This window comes from Staurois parvus, unplaced genomic scaffold, assembly GCF_062004578.1.
Source record: "Staurois parvus isolate SC_StPar_1 unplaced genomic scaffold, SC_StPar_1.0 ptg000122l, whole genome shotgun sequence".
NCBI lineage: Eukaryota > Metazoa > Chordata > Amphibia > Anura > Ranidae > Staurois > Staurois parvus.
This window is the reverse complement of record NW_028317918.1, coordinates 7,290,823-7,308,240: the sequence shown is the minus strand read 5'-3', so window position 1 is coordinate 7,308,240 and position 17,418 is coordinate 7,290,823. Positions and strand designations below refer to the sequence as shown.

Below are 17,418 nucleotides of genomic sequence, written 5' to 3'. Positions count from 1 at the left end.
TACATTAGCATGAAGGCTAAGAGGTTAGCACTTTGTTTTGCATGGATCTAAAAATCAGATAGCTACATGCAGTGATTACTGAATACACTTTTTATTTTCTAACATCAATATTTTAATAGGAATACACACTATAGTTATTTTTGATAAATCCAGGCTAAGCTTGCTTTAAAAAAGAAAAAAATTCATGTTGTAATTTCTGTCTGTCCATTGGCTCTTCCCATAACTTTCTGAATTCCCTGCATGGCTTTGCAGCTTTCCTCTGCTCATTGCTTTGGTTGTCCTTCAAATTCCAAGGACAACAAATCTCATGGTACCTTGCTGCCTGCAAGCAGTGATTGCTGTTCTTACTGTGGCTCCTGAAATGCCTCCTGTCAGCACCTCTGTGGTTCCGAAGGCAGGCTCTGTAAATTCTGTGACATAGCACTGCCTACTCACAGGGCATTGTAAATATGTGTCACAAAATTCAAAGTAGTAAATATGTGAAATATGAATAGGCTAAAAATAAATGAAGTTCAGTGTGGAAAAGTACATGATTTTATTTTTTAACTATAGATACACCAAGTGCATCCGTCTCTGAAGGTGAGAACATATCAAAATGTGTAGGGTGGGGCTTGTTTGCAGTGACGTCATCCCGCAAGATGCTTGTCTGCTTACAGCCTAGTGACTGCAGCTGAAACCAACAATGCTATACATATGAATGTGATTTAATCCTGAGTGTCGGAGCAAAAATATCCAAATGTGTTTTGTTTTTTATATGTTTAAGAAAAAGAAGATTTTACGTAATGCAGCACCTTTTTATTTCTTATTTATGGTCTGGGCCAAGGAGAATGTTGATTAAAGGAAACTTAACCTCATGTCTCCACCCCCGCCTGTCTCAGCAGTCGGCAGCAGAGAGGTAAACAGAACTCCTCTGACAGATCCTGTCCTTCATGCAGCTGAGGAGATGCTAGTCCTTGCCTCAACCAACCCCCCCAAATCGCCCCTTCCCGTCTCAGCAAATGGAAGCAGAGAGGATGACAGAACCTCTCCTACATACCCTGCACCTTTCTGTGCAGCTGCAGCACCTCTTCATTTCTGCCTACCCTGGTCTCAGGATTAAGCAGACTCTGGCAGCTGAATCCAGCCCTCCTCCAGACCCTGCACTTTGTTTCCCAGCTACGCCCCCAGCTTCTTACAGGCAGTAGCACAAGGTAAGGTGGTTCACTCTGATGTAAGGGAGGGTGAGGGATTCTTGACATCTGATGTAAGGGGGTGCGCATCGCCTTTTAATTATGAGAATACTACAATTCTATGCCAACGGAAAAGGAGGGCTACACACAACTGGTGTCATCTGCAAGAAACTTTACTGAAGACTACTCAGAATGAACACCAATGCAGAACCATGTTCTGTCTCCAATAAAGTTTCTTGTGGATGATACCAGCAATGTGCCACTCTCCACTTCAGACTTCCATCATCTGCTACATGTGTGAATAGGCTCTGTGCCGGTCTATACTTGCCCTTCACAGCTTAAATCTTAAATTCTTACTAAAACCAGTATTAATCAAATGAAGAGAGAATTATTTATTGTGCTAAAGAGTAGATACATTTATAAATTCTGGCAGATAAAACCAGACCTTTGAAAGAAACCATAATACTGATGCGGCACACAATGAAATGGAGTTTGACACCTGTTCTATAGCTACCAAAATGAGCTTCCTGTTTTGAACACAATTTGTGAGCAATAGTGTCTGGATTATAATAATAGTGTTCCTACCGTCTTAACATAGCGCTTTATGGCTTAACCAGATTACTTATACTTGAGAGGGGTGCCTACCGGGAAACATCCCACACCCAATTAGGACATTCAAAGTGAACCAGAGATCCAGCACTCCATTACTTTATTCATTATGAAGCTTTGTACTGCAGTCTGAGACCCTGTTGCAAATTTTTATTTACTTCCAGAGTGGTGACACCACTGTAGCCATTAGGGTACAAGAGAAAATTTCTCCAATCACGGCAGCACAGCAAAAATAAAACACACACACACACACACACATATATATCTATATATATATATATATATATATATATATATATATATATATCTATATATATATATATATATATATATATATATATATATTATACACACAGACACACACACATACATATACACAGTGAGTACATCCCTCACATTTTTGTAAATATTTTATTCTATCTTTTCATGTGACAACACTGAAGAATGACACTTTGCTACAATGTAAAGTAGTGAGTGTACAGCTTGCATAACAGTGTAAATTTGCTGTCCCCTCAAAATAACTCAACACACTTAGCCATTTTCCCTCCCTGGTGTCATGTGACTCCTTAGTGTTACAAGGTCTCAGGTGTGAATGGGGAGCAGGTGTGTTAAATTTGGTGTCATCACTCTCACTCTCTCATACTGGTCACTGGAAGTTCAACATGACACCTCATAGCAAAGAACTCTGAGGATCTGAAAAAAAAAGAATTGTTGCTCTACATAAAGATGGCCTAGGCTATAAGATGATTGCCAAGACCCTGAAACTGAGCTGCAGCATGGTGGCTAAGACCATACAGCGGTTTAACAGGACAGGTTCCACTCAGAACAGACCTTGACATGGTCGACCAAAGAAGTTGAGAGCACGTGCTCAGCATCATATCCAGAGGTTGTCTTTGGGAAATAGACATATGAGTGCTGCCAGCATTACTGCAGAAGTTGAAGGGGTGGGGGGTCAGCCTGTCAGTACTCAGACCATACACCAAACACTGCATCAAATTGGTCTGCATGGCTGTCGTCCAAGAAGGAAGCCTCTTCAAAAGATGATGCACAAGAAAGCCCACAAACAGTTTGCTGAAGACAAGCAGACTAAGGACATGGATTACTTCAACCATTTCCTGTGGTCTGATGACACCAAGATAAAAACGTATTTGGTTCAGATGGTGTCAAGCGTGTTTGGCAGCAACCAGGTGAAGAGTACAAAGACAAGAGAGTCTTGCCTACAGTCAAGCATGGTGGTGGGAGCGTCATGGTCTGGGGCTGCATGAGTGCTGCCGGCACTGGGGAGCTACACTTCATTGAGGGAACCATGAATGCCAACATGAACTGTGACATACTGAAGCAGAGCATGATCTCCTCCCTTCAGAGACTGGGCCACAGGGCAGTATTCCAACATGATAACGACCCCAAACACACCTCCAAGCCAACCACTGCCTTGCTAAAGAAGCTGAGGGTAAAGGTGATGGACTGGCTAAGCATGTCTCCAGACCTAAACCCTATTGAGCATCTGTGGGGCATCCTCAAATGGAAGGTGGAGGAGAGCAAGGTCGATAACATGCACCAGTTCCGTGATATCGTCATAGAGGAGTGGAAGAGGACTCCAGTGGCAACCTGTGAAGCTCTAGGGTACTCTATGCCCAAAGGGGTTAAGGCAGTGCTGGAAAATAATGGTGGCCACGCAAAATATTGACACTTTTGACCCAATTTGGACATTTTCACTTAGGGGTGTCCTTACATTTGTTGCCAGCGGCTTACAGACATGAATGGCTGTGTGTTGAGTTATTTTGAGGGGACAGCAAATTTACACTGTTATACAAGCTGTACATTCACTACTTTGCATTGTAGCAAAGTGTCATCTCATAAAAAGATGTAATAAAATATTTACAAAAATGTGAGGGGTGTACTCATTTCTGTGAGATAGTTAGTGTGTGTCTGCCTGGACCTTTAGGGACTAGACTGGTATAAATGGTTCATTGTTCCTGTGGTGCACATTGGAAAAACTGCCAGTGCTATATAAAAGGAGTAAATTAAATATCAGACTAACAAGAACTAATCCTTTATGGGTACCATTTCACCACTGTGAGGTTATAACGTGGTAACGATTTACTGTAATTTCTAAGTGAGAATATATTTCATAACTAACATTAACTCCTCTGCCAATAACTTCATAAAACTGCAAAGAAACACAATTATAGTGCAGCTATTCATTAAGAATAGCTGTGTTCGTGTTATTTACTTTAGATATTTAACTATCTTTGTGTATGTTTACTTTTAGCAGGACTGAAACCACAAATCTAGGAGGCTGCAGATGGTTTTTCTCCATCATCATGGAAAATTATGCATATATAACAACAGCATTTAAAAAAAACAAAAAAAAATTGGAATCCATCATTGAATTTCCAAGTTCTAGTTTCACTTTACCTCTTTTTTCCTGGTCCTTCTCCAGAGACATCCCACATCCAGCACACAATTTGGTCTTTTGCTCAGTGATATCCTACCTCCAGTATGCACACAATGCCAGTTTCCCTGTATCCCTTCATTAGCACACACAATTCCTCTTCAGAGACTCCTTGGTGTGCAGTCACACTTTTCCACTTTACAAGTTACATAACAATGTGCATGTCCCCCCTCATGGACACTGCACAGAAAGCCCTGAGATACAGGGGGTTATATATTAAAACTGGTGCACACAGCATCCGGTGCAGCTGTGCAGAGTAACCAATTAACCTTTGACAATAAAACCTAGAAGCTGATTGGTTACTATGCACAGCTTCACCAAATTATGTGTGCACCAGTTTTAGTAAATCTCCCCCACAGTCTGGAGGTGTAGCACTCAGTTCAGCAGCACTCTCTGACCATCTCTCTCTCTGTAGAGGCATGTTGGTCAAGATTTCTAATTGTGTAATCCAGGATTGTGTATGTGTTAAGACCAGGGGCGGACTGACCACTTGGAAACTCGGGCACTGCCCAAGGGCCCGGGGTCAGTAGGGGGCCCCTGAGATACCCCTGGTACCTTTTTCATAGGTTTTTTTGAGTTTGGGCAAGGACACAGGTGCCCCATGATCCCCTATTGACCAGGGGCCCCATGAGTTGTCAGTCCGCCCCTGGTTAGGACACAGATTGGTCACCTCATTCCTTAGTATACTGTATATACCAGCAATTAGCTGACTCCCTCTAATTCTCAGAACTCTCTAACTAGTTTTGCACCAGCAGAGTATGTGTACTAACCAAGCAGTGACCATTCTGCAGTGTATATACTTACAGTGGTTCTAAAGGCAATTTTCTATTTTTTATAATTAGAATTAAAAAAAAAAACAAAAAAACCCCAAAAAAAACAAGAATATACTTACCATGAATATCGTTGCACGGAGCTGCTCCAAAAAAGCCTGATGAGGCATATCAAGGTGTTGTCACGCATACTGTAACTGGGCTTTTTTTGTGGCATTGGTGTAGTAAAAGTGTCTTTCTGGCAACAGTACTAATAGCACAATCAAGGCTTTGAATATCTTTTTATATTCTTTTCCATCTTTATAAAGTTCCATTACCTTGTTACTCAGGTCTTTTGACAGTATTGCTCTCCATGGCTCAGTATCCAGCCTGCTCAGTGCATCCACATGAGAGCTAACAAACTCATTGACTATTTATACACAGGCACTAATTGCAATTTAAAAAGCCACAGATGTGAGAAATTAACCTTTTATTGTCTTTTTAACCTGTGTTTGTCACTTTGTGTGTCTGTACCAAGGCCAAACATTCCAGGGAATGTTAACTTTTGATCAGAGCCATTTGGGGCGATTTCTGTTGTCATTATGCTTTTAAAAGGAGACACGCAACTATGTGATAAATGGCTTCATATGATCAATATCCTTAAATAAAAAACTTTTTTGGCATGAACAGTCATATTTTCAATATAAATGCCAAAATATCACAATTTCTGTCAGGATATGCAAACTTTAGATTGCAACTTTGTCTCTAACCTTTTGCATTCTGGAACAAGTGGTGATTTAGTAGTTTGGTGATGTCATTGATTAAGGTGCATATTTTGGAAATGCTACAGAGGTAAAGGCTGAAAAATGTGAATGATTGGATGTGGGACTGAAAAGAGATCAGATTCTAGTATTAAATCCAGCACCTCAGAATGAAAAGAGGGAAAGATTAACATGCTATTGTTCTTAATGGAAAAGTCAGGGGAGTGGGCACTGGGAATAAATATGACCTCAGAATTTGAAAGACAGTTTGATTCCGATATATCCAGCCTAGACACAACATATACTTCCTTCTGTGCCCTCATTTTTCTGTGCGTACCCTTACTTTAGTCGAAAGCAGATGTAGATTCGACCCACACCCCTTGGGCCTCTTCTTTTCAATCTATTTCTCCACTTGCCTTACCTAAACAAACTCCCATTAGACTGTACCAAACCCAATGGGAAAAAGAACCAAATATGCCTGTAGAATCAGAGGACTTGCAGACTGTAAGGTAAGCACCATTGGTAAAAGCTCTAAAAATGTAATAATTCTTGAAAATTCATGCAAAATTTTATATGGACTGTATTAGACCCCAGTCCACCTGGCTTGATTATCTTTCTACCTGCTTCCGTGATGTCCCCAGGAACATACAGTGATCCATATCTGGTGAATCTGTCCAATAATAAGCAGACTCTGCATATGGGTTTACAAACTTATTTGTACATTAAATCATACAAACCTTCTTAAAAGAGAACTTCAACGTTTAACATGCTACACCTGTATACTGTTGCAGCAAACCAACGATTGAAACGAATGAGATTTGAAATTTGAGGTTAAAATTAACAGTGGTCAAAAAAGCAATAATCTTGCTTTCGTAAAAAAACTTGGTTTTATGTATAATGTTATTTGATACATGTTTTCATTAGAGAACTGTTAAAGTTTTTATATTCAGCTAATATGTGCAATGCCATTACAGCCAAATCGAGCTTACAGCTTTTTGTTTTGTTTGTTTATGATACTAGAGATTTTAGTTGACTAAAATGTACTGGAGATTTTAGTCAACTAATATACAACTACAACTAAAACAAAACAAATGACTAAAATTAAAATGGCATTTTAGTCAAAAGATTATGAATAAAACTAACCAAAATTTTATGTCAAAATGAACACTGTGCCCGGATTGTTTACAGAGAGTATGGCAGGCAGTGAAGAGGTGATGTGTTGCCTCCTCGCTGCCTGATAAATCCCTTTAAATACCAGCACTGATGTCCATATAGACATGTATTAATTGTAATAGTAACACCTGCCAAAAGCTGCATGAAGTTTAATTATTGCCGTGCCTGCATGTCAACAGTCACCTGGTTTTGCTGCCCCCGTCCACACATGTGAACGAGTCCTAATGCTACAGTGAGCATGTGCTGATAGGTTAAACCCAACCAGGGCTCTGTGTAAAAGAGTCCTTTCAGAGATAGTAGAATAGAGCAAGAGTGACCAAATGGGCTCCAGGAGCAGATGGTGAGAGGACAGGTTTAGCAACATCTTCAGTGGTTAAACATTCAAAAGAGGAGAGTATTGAGTGTGGTGGTAGTCATTGCATGTTAATTTGCGGAGATAACTGGACAGTGGAGATCTCTGTAAAAATTACATCCATCTTGCTTTTGACATGATTGGCAATACTAGTTTTGGAATCAGTAGGCAAGATGTACAAGAACTGAGGATGTCACTACAATCTGTGTCCCCATCTAGAAGATTTCTTTATAACATCCCCAAATGGACAGCCAAGGCACAGTTTGTTTGTTTTTTTTAAACCTTGTGGAAAAATAAAATAATGCCACAACAGTCTTAACTGCTATCAGAGATAGCCACTGGGAAATTCTGTGTTCCAGCACTCTATAGTTTTTTTACCCATAGATCTGTCTGGAGAATAAGCCCAGTAAAACTGCATATCTGAAGCTTGTCACTATTTAATAATTTCCCGGTGAGTAAATTAGCTTCATCATTAATTATACGCATATACATTTAAAGGGTAGAAATACCAAGATAATCTGGAAAGTTAGGCTGGATGTAGATGTGAACACCCCTCAATAGGATCAAAGATGACAAAACATCTGGTTAACACGGCTCAAATTTTGAGCCATGGGTTGTGCTAAAAAAGCACCATACAAGGCAACAAAAAAAGTCAGTTCAAAAATACACTGACCCAGTAACAGCATCTTTTAACCATTGTATTTGGGTAGCTGCAGGTCCTCCCCTGCTTCTGTACAATAGCCAGCAGTGGGAATTCCTGCATCCATCCTGTTAGCAGGATGGAGAAATGGACTGATTTTCTCGATTTGAAAAATGTACAGCTACCTTTAGTCTTCAATGACATCTCAGCTTCCAAGCCACCAGCTACTTCCATCTGTTAGTCTTCAATGACAACCGCTACCCTTTACAGCAGGGATACTCAAACTTTTGAAGAGCAAAGGCCACTTAAGTGATTTGGTAACCAGTTGTGGGTCACAATGAAATGGTTGAGAATTTTTTTAAATTCTGAATAGGATAATTAATATTTTCCTCCTGCAGTTGTTGAATGCCGGTGGGAGAGCAGAAGCCACATTTAAGCGGTTGCAGGAGAAAAATAAAAAGAGGATCGATTTCTTTATATGCTGCCTGCAGCCCTTTCTATCCAAGTGAAAAACAGAATGTGATAGGGAAGCTGCACGGGCCCTCTGCAGCATGGGTGGGGTCACCATTGCAACAATTGATGCTACACCAGTGGTTGTGAGGGGTTTGGTAAAAATACGTCTCATGGGATTTTACTGCCCCCAAACCGCAAATGTAAACTAGCCCTTACTGTCCTGAGCCCCCTATAAGGCTGCTTTCACGCTGATACACTGAGGACTACCCTCGGGTTCAGCACCGTGCATCTTTCCTGGGGGTTAGCAGCCTTTTGCTATAGACTTCTATTATATCTTGCGGGTGTAGTGCACTTTCTGAAAGTGCATCAAAACTCCTGAATGCAGGAGTTTTGGTGCACTTTCAGAAAGTGTACAAAACCAGCAGGATATAATAAACGTCTATGGTTCAGAGTAGCTAACTCGCAGGTGCATGGCTGGCGCTGCACCCGTGGATCAGTATGAAAGCAGACTAACAGATGTGAACCTTTTATAGGTGCTGATATACCTATTGTGAAAGCACAGTGTATTTGTTTAATACACTAACCTTTTTTTCTTCCTCTAGCTTCTGCTGGCATTGCTCTCCAGGCTGCTAGAGAGGTCCCAAATGAAGTGCACTTGCTATCACTTCACCTAAGACAGGAGGTGGCACTACAGAGGAAGCATAGACTTATGCAGCTCCTACTCTCTTGGCAGCCACCTGCTTCTCCCTCTGCTGGCGCAGGCTCAATGCATTCTGCTGCTTTAGGATGGTGGGTCAGCAAGCCCAGATCCTAAACAATGGGTTGCCACCCCCGGGCATGCACTTCCCTGGTTTGAGGTTGAAAGCCACATCAGAAAGCTCTGAGGGCCACATATGGCCTGTGGACAACAGGTTGAGCACCCTTGCAGCATGCTGAAAAATCTGAGCACAACCATTTTCTTCCTATTTTCACCTAGGGACTACATGACAAACCTTGCATGCAATATTCTAAACGTCTAAAATACTACGTGGACAGAGTAGAGCTTTTAACTCATACTCTATATTGAAAACGTTTTGGCTGGAGGTCTACACGCTAACCCAAAATACTCATAACAGGCAAAACTACCTGTGCAGCATGTCACTCATGCCAATGTGTTTTTACTCAGTATATAAACAAGTACTCATTACTGTAGGTTTGTAAACATTACCCATTTCTCTGAATTCTTCATTAATCAGCTCCAGCCAAGCCACATCCATCTCATTTAGGTCATAGCGGCAAACTCCTTCTGCAAGTGTCCTGATGTCAACATATCCTAGTTCTGGTGGGTCAGATCCAGACGAGTGGATGTACTTGCGAGGTCTACTGTATGTGACTATTTTCTCTTTTTCAGCGATCACCCTAAAAAAAAAAAAAAAAAAAAAATCATAAATTTTCTAACAAAGCATAAGCAAGTCTGTTTCAGACCTACATATAGTCCATATCACACAAAGACAAGAAAAAAAAAAGCAGTACTTTGTATTTCAATGTCTTTTAGGCTAGGTTCACACTAGTGCAGTTGTGATTTGATCTGGTTTTCAGTGTGATTACATAGTGTGGCTTGGTTGCATTTTGGATTGTTTTTGACACCACTGCGTTTTTTGGTAGGGGAAGGAGACTGGACGATGGTTAAGGACCAATGATTCATACCTTAAACCACTTTAAGGTACTTTTAAAAGGCAAGACATTTTTTTTTACTTATAAAAATGTTCCAGTAGTTTGATCGTCCCCAACTATGCAGCTAACCTGAATATTTTACTGGCCCCAACCACAAGTGTAAACTGAGCCTTACAATCACATTGCTCCAAACACTTCTGGCAAAGGACTAAAGATTCTGTAGCAGACATTGAAAGATTATTACAAACCTCATACTTTTTATTTGCCCTTAAAAAAACCTTTATTGAAGTAACATTTTACTGAAATTACCATAACACAGCCCACAATAGCTTAATTGAAAAAAAAAAAAACAAAAAAACACAGCAACCAAGCGGACTAGAACTGCCGTGTTGACACAAAGCAGGCTTACTAATCATAACCTCCTGAGTTATGGAAGTCCTCCTTTATATAAACCCACCACCCTAGGGAAGCCTCAGTTTTGTAGCAAGCAATAGCCCCAAAATAAAGGGGATGGATTCTGTGTCCCATGATGTACTCCAAGAAACAGATTTTACAGGCAAGTACAAAAATCCAGCTCTTTTTTCCCCATACATTACAGAACACAGAGCAGGCTTAATAATCATGACCACCTGGAATGTCCCAAAGCACTGCTCACAAGGGGAGGGAACACAGCCACCACCAGGCCCAAAGCTACACCACGGCACTCAAGACACTGCAACTGAATGCAGTATCTTCTGCGGCAGCCATATATGCCTTATAAAAACTTCTAAAAGTGTGAATAGATGACCAGGTAGCAGCTTTACATACCTGTTCTGCGGAGGCCTGATGATGGATCACTCAAGAAGCCCCTAAAGTCCTGGTGGAGTGATCTGTCACACGAAATGGTAGATTCTTACCTTTCAAGCCATAGGCCTGAGCAATAAGCTGCCAAATTCAACACAAAATGGTTGACTTGCTAGCCAAATGACCATTCCTAGACCCTTCTGGAAAGGCAAAGAATCTGACTGCCTTATCAGAGTGGATGATTTCAAATACACCCTTATGGCCTGTACTAACCATCCAATGTATGAATGGTTAGTACATGATTAATATGAAAAGATGATACCCCCTTCAGCAAAAATGATGGAACAGGACAAAAACACCTTGTCCTTGTGAAGAAAAAAAAATGTCTCTCGACAGGAAAGAGCTGCCTGTAACAACATTCTCCTTGCTGAGGTAATAGCAACCAAAAAGACAACTTTCCTGGTCAAAGGCACAAGAGGAATATCCCCAATTTGGTTCAAATGGAGATCTCTGCAAGACTCAAAACCAAATTTAGACCCCACAGGGGCAATGGAGGCCTAAATCAGAGGGACCATGCAGGTAACCCCTTAAACACGCGTACTAACAAATGTGAAGCAATTGGCCTCTGAAAAAAAATACCAGAGATTTGCCCTTTAATCATACTCCGGGCCAGCCTTAAGTATACTCCAGACTGAAGAAAAGATAAAATCAATCCTATACAATACTTACAGAGATGGAATTTCCTAGCCTCACACTAGGCTATATAGGATTTCCAATGCAGACGCCTTATCCTCCTTATTTATGTATGATGTCCCGTCAGTAGCGGTCACGGATCGCACGGTCGCCGCCACCAACAAGCGACAATCGCACGACCGGGACTAACAGTAATACGTCACGCCCGCGGCGTCAGACCCCAAACCTTCTCACCAACTCGTGATCGAAGGACTGGCTGATCTAAAACTGCAGTGTGACGCGCGTAACAAGGCCCCACCCAGCTGCACCCTGCACAGCGATTGTCCAGCTAATGGGCTACAAACAGTGCCTGCAGCCTGAATGCGCTTGTTACTGGGTCGGGTTAATTACGCAACTGACCCTCTACTGCCACCACCACTTTTGTCAGAGAGTAGGAAACTCCCGTTATCAAATATACACTATAATGATTGAAAGTCGCCTGTCCAATACGGTCACTGCAGGCCGATTGGGCAGGGAGTAAACAAACACAGTAGTGTCTCTTCAAAAGGCAGGAATTCGTGAATTGTAAGCGCTTAAAAAAAGTTTAACACTTTCAGAAGAAAGATTTATTACTAAGAGAGTCAAACAGGTGCAGTAAAATATTTACAAAGAGATGTCACTAAAATACATATATATATGTATATAAAGATACAGCAAATAGATAATAGGAAGGAAATTAAAGAGTTCAGTTACTTGCCAATATGCCTTGGTTTGTAAGCAGATCCAAGTGCAGAGCAGGAAGGGTCTTTGATCTCCTCTGTTACGATGTTAAACTCAGGAGATGTGTTTTTCAGGCTTGCAGCCTGTCCTTTTTAAAAATCCATCTGAAAGGGGGGTTGCTCTGACTATGCTGTGTTGGGAGGGGTCAGGAGAACTCTGAATTCAAACCCACATCTGTCATAATCCATGACATGAAACATCAGGGGAAAGCCAGACTTGAGGAATGTTCAATTTTCTTTCAAGTCCGGGGAGAGCTGTCTTATCTGTTTTTATGATGGGTGAGTCTACACAAGTTTCTCAGGTCAGTGCTTTTTAAGTGAGAAAGGTTACACTTCTGCAGACAGCCTGGCACCGGACTGAGGATGCCTTAACTTGGGTTGACCCCCCCATCTGTCACTCAGGAGATAACGTTTGCCTCTCAGGAAGGGAGGGGGTAGGGAGTGAATGATCGAGGAATACCTCAAATAAAAAAGAAAAAGGAAAAAGGGGAACACCGCGTCCAACTCTGATGAGCAAGTTTGCAGTAGCCACCAAACCTGATAAACACAGGGGTTCCGAACCACACACCATATCTACCTCCTCAAGGGAAATCGCACTGGCAGGACGCTGTCCAGTGTCCTTTAGACTTGACAGCAGTGGCCACATGCCCCTCCCAACCGTCAGCCCCCTTCATCGCTTTCTATTACACATAGCAGCTTGCTGATTAACACCTGAAACCTGTGCCCCTCCAGACAGTTTCACATTAGCAGGGAGGAAATAAAAACAGTTTCCCAAGAAAGTCTGCACTCCAGCTGCCAGCGTCCCTTTGTCCCACAGGCACCTTCACCCAGGGGCTGAAGACACTAGCCACTATTGTCAGCATAGCAAAAATCGATGGGACTCTTCCCCCTCCAGTTCGGTCACCTGTACTCCTGTGCACCTGCCTCTTTCTGCAGTAAAAATAGATATCCTTGTGCTTGCAAGGATCCCCCAGTTCTGAGGTTGACAATGTGCTTCCTCACGCAGAATCTCTGGCCACAGAAAACCCCTGGAACAACAGGAAGTGAACACTGGCCAACACGCTTTACTGAGTTAAAGAGCGGCCCCACAGGCTGCTAGCAGCAGCACCCTCTAGAGTGGAGGAACATAATGACAGGTAGCCAAAAAGAGTCAGCTCGGATACCGCGGATACAGGGATCAAATGATTTACCATTCCTGCTGTAGGGTTCTAATTTTAGAATAAACAGGACCAAATCTTCATCCATCATGGTAGGCCCAGTCTAACTAGACCTTCAGCGACTCTATACCCCTTCCTGGGGGTCCAACGCCCTGGGCCTGTAGAGCACCCTGCCAGAAGCACCTTGGTCAGCAACACTGCACAGGGTTCCATATCCAAAAGGGACCAGTGCTGAAAGCTCGCATTACAGGCAAAACCTTGTGAATCATCCAGCGAGGATGATAATCATGAAGTGAGGGCCAGGTACCATTCTTCTAAGTATGAAAGCCTCAGGACTGAATCCAGAACACCAATCTTTTGATCCCAACAGGGAACCTTTGAGAATCTGGCAACTTGTGTAGAGAGCTGCACTACAGGGACCATCACATACAACAATGTTGAAAAAACTGATGCTGTGCTGGGGAGGTGGGGTCATATAGATAAGGACTTCCTGTTTTTGATTCACCTGAAAGTGGCACATAACCCCGGTGGTCATGATCATTAATCCTGCTCTGTGTCTTGTGATGTAAAAAAAATATAATTGTGATCGACATGTACATATATTTCATTTGTGGGCCATCCATAAATTTTGTAGGCAAACCCAACCTAAACCGGCTTAGGAATTTTCTTACTGAATATCCTCTGCATGTTGCAGGTCATCCATGTGAAATGATAAACCTTTTTTTTATTTAGTAACACTACTGCATTATGAACATGGAGTACAGGGAAAAAAAAAACTGGCAGTCCTCAACATCCTATACGAACTGGGTGGTATTTCAGATATGTACTATAACCTGTAGGTGCTAACCAACATAATCCAGCTTTTTCTTCTCTAGATGTCATGTCATTATCAACATTTGTTGGAAAAATAAATCCCTATGCATATCAGAAAGTTACAATGAAAGGAAAAATAAAATAATTAAATGCAGGTAAAGATCTGTTGTATCTCCTCAGAAATCTTCTAAATAAATATGAATGTGAAATATACAGGCAGAAAACTTGATTCGTCTTCCCACGCCTGTAGACTGCTGTTTCACTTCACAGTGTGAAGTCTCTCAAAGTGCATCCAACACTGAACTGCAACTAGAAATTAGTCATTGATTTTCACCTTACACACTCAGCTGGGGGGTACTCAACTTGAGATCAATTTGTCCAGGAAGACTAACGTTATCAGGGGTAAGATACTGCAAAAGAACTTTTATTCAACCAAAAGTAATGACGTGAGGATATTATCCCATTGCAATTCTACTGAGTAACATTTTGTTGCAAAGTGCACTCCAGGGAATATTATGCCATCCAAGTGTAAAACAAATGTCACCTTTGTGGGTGTACTGTATGTTGATTCCCTGATCTGTTTGGCACAGCAGGAGTACACAGGCAAACCGCAATTACACAAAAAAAAAAAATCCTTTATGAGCCACCCTAAAGGGAAACTCTGGTTTTAATAAAACGTGGAGTAAGGTTTTAAAATGCAGTGCTGCTAATATTCTACTCAGTAGGAGAGTGGTAAACTTACAATCCAGTATCAGACATTCTTGAAAGTATGTATTAGCATACTCTACAACTACATCACGTGTTGAAATTGCAGAAAACCTGTAATTCTAAAAATATGAACTGCCTGGTTGTTGTATTATCCATTCTGCTTCAATGCTTTAAGTCCTTACCCTGAACCAAGAATGCAGATATTTTTTTTTGTTGAGCCAGGGGGCTGAATGAAAAAGATTTGGACAAATCAGCTGCAGCTATTGTTTTCTGAAAACTGGAACCAACGTTGTTCAGCTGACACTTTTCCGCCAGGCTTCTACAATGTTTCTATTGAAGTACCGTATATACTCGAGTATAAGCAGAGTTTTTCAGCACATTTTTTGTGCTGAAAAACGGCCCCCTCGGCTTATACTCGAGTCAACGTCTGCAGATGACATGCCGTCCCTGTCATCTGGACACACCCCCGGGATCAATCCTCGCCGGTGATTGGCCGCCGGAACTGTAGCTCAGGAGAGGCACACAGGCGCCCAATCACCGGCGAGGAGGTGGAGCTTGGAGAGGAGGAGCCGAGCGGCACCGCGAAGATCAAGCGAGTGAAGAGGAGGAGAGCAGCCGGAGAAGGAAGACATCTGACCGGTAAGTGTGTACCATGGGAGAGGGAGGGAGCAAGCGAGCCCAGGCTGGAGCAGGGGTCACCAATGATGGGGCACTATTCCTCCCCCCACTGACACCAACGATGGGGCACTATTCCTCCCACACTGACACCAACGATGGGGCAATATTCCTCCCCCCACTGACACCAACGATGGGGCACTATTCCTCCCCCCACTGACACCAACGATGGGGCAATATTCCTCCCCCCACTGACACCAAACGATGGGGCACTATTCCTCCCCCCACTGACACCAACGATGGGGCACTATTCCTCCCCCCACTGACACCAACGATGGGGAACTATTCCTCCCCCCACTGACACCAACGATGGGGCACTATTCCTCCCCCCACTGACACCAACGATGGGGCACTATTCCTCCCCCCTCGGCTTATACTCGAGTCAATAGTTTTTCCCAGTTTTTTCTGGTAAAATTAGGTACCTCGGCTTATATTCGGGTCGGCTTATACTCTAGTATATACGGTATATGGGGCAGGAATGCGCCAACAGGGCAACCTATGGAGCGTAATTTGCTCCGTGTAGGACCAGCCCAACTTTAAATGCATCTCAGGGAATGAGCCAGTATACAGGCAAAGTGACTAGCATTTTCAAATTTTTGTACTCTGTAAAAACCTTCTCCTGCAGTACTTTGGGGGGGGACATAGGAAAACTTTAAGGTTATTCAGCCACCTATGGGAGGACTGGACACTGCAAACTAAAAGCTGTGGGCCAGTCCAGGGTAAACCCTCCTACTACCAGGGTGCTTAATTTTTAGCAGTAAAGAAAGCATGATCATAAACAAAGGAGGAGACCCGTATTCTGGACGTGGTTATAAAGTCTAACCACCGTTTACCTTAATGCATTCCTTGAATTAAGGTAAAAAAAATGTTTAGGCATCAGAAACCCCCCCACCCTTTCACTTACCTGAGCCTTTATTCGACCCAGCACTGTGCAGCTCTCCAGCCCTTCTTTCCCCTCATTCCCAGGTCTCACTGGCTTTCATGGGGCACCGGGAGCCATCGGCTCACGCTGCTGTCAATCAAAGCGAATGACGAGGGAGCTGGGGGGGGACAGGGCCGAATCCCACTATCTGTGTCAATGGAATCCCTCTGTCTCTGTCAACGGACACAGCAGCGGGGCTCGGGAGCAAGCATGCATAAGTGCCCCCCCCCCCACAGGAAGCAGATTCCTATGGGGCAATGGACAGAGAGGGGAAGCCAGGAGTGCCCAAGAAGCGCTGGTTCAGATCTGCTCTGTGCAATTCCATTATTATTTTTATTATTCTTTTTGCTTTTTTACACTGTCATTTAAAAAAAAAAAAATCAAGTTACACTAACGGTAACGTCTTTTCCAGTAGTCTTTCAGGACAGCACCTTGAGAGACCTTGGCTCCTCCCCACCTGAGGAAACACCTCCACCCAACATAAAAAAGTTCTCCACTCCCCTCCGACCTCAGTTCTTAAATCGTACCTCCGGTCACCTGGGGAGACACAACATGAGACAACATGACCGCAATAAATCTGTAGATAGGGGGCTCTAACTGACAGGGCCTCCAGCTCACATACCCTCCTTGCTGTGGTAATTGCCACTAAAAAGGCCGTCTTAATAGTAAGGTCCCTTATCGGGCAGGACTCCAGGGGCTCGAACGGGGCCTTAATCAACGCTCCCAGCACCTTGGCTAAGTCCCACCCTGGAAAAGGCCCAGACCTCGGAGGCCTCTGCCTCGCTAGGGCATTAAAAAATCTCCCTACCAGTGCTTCCCTGGCTAAGGGCATTTCCAAGAACACGCTGAGAGCCAAAACCTGGCCCTTGAGCGTGCTGACCGACAGCCCCTTGTC

General features: G+C 42.8%; 1 protein-coding gene across 1 annotated transcript in view; it reads right to left on the bottom strand.

The window, feature by feature from the left end:
- The window catches only part of JADE1 (jade family PHD finger 1), a 182,691-nt gene that overhangs the window by 47,084 nt on the left and 118,189 nt on the right, over window positions 1-17,418 (bottom strand). The window contains exon 5 of the mRNA XM_089672199.1: window positions 9,569-9,759. Coding sequence (XP_089528325.1) covers window positions 9,569-9,759 — 191 coding nt within the window. The remainder of the gene's footprint in view (window positions 1-9,568; window positions 9,760-17,418) is intronic.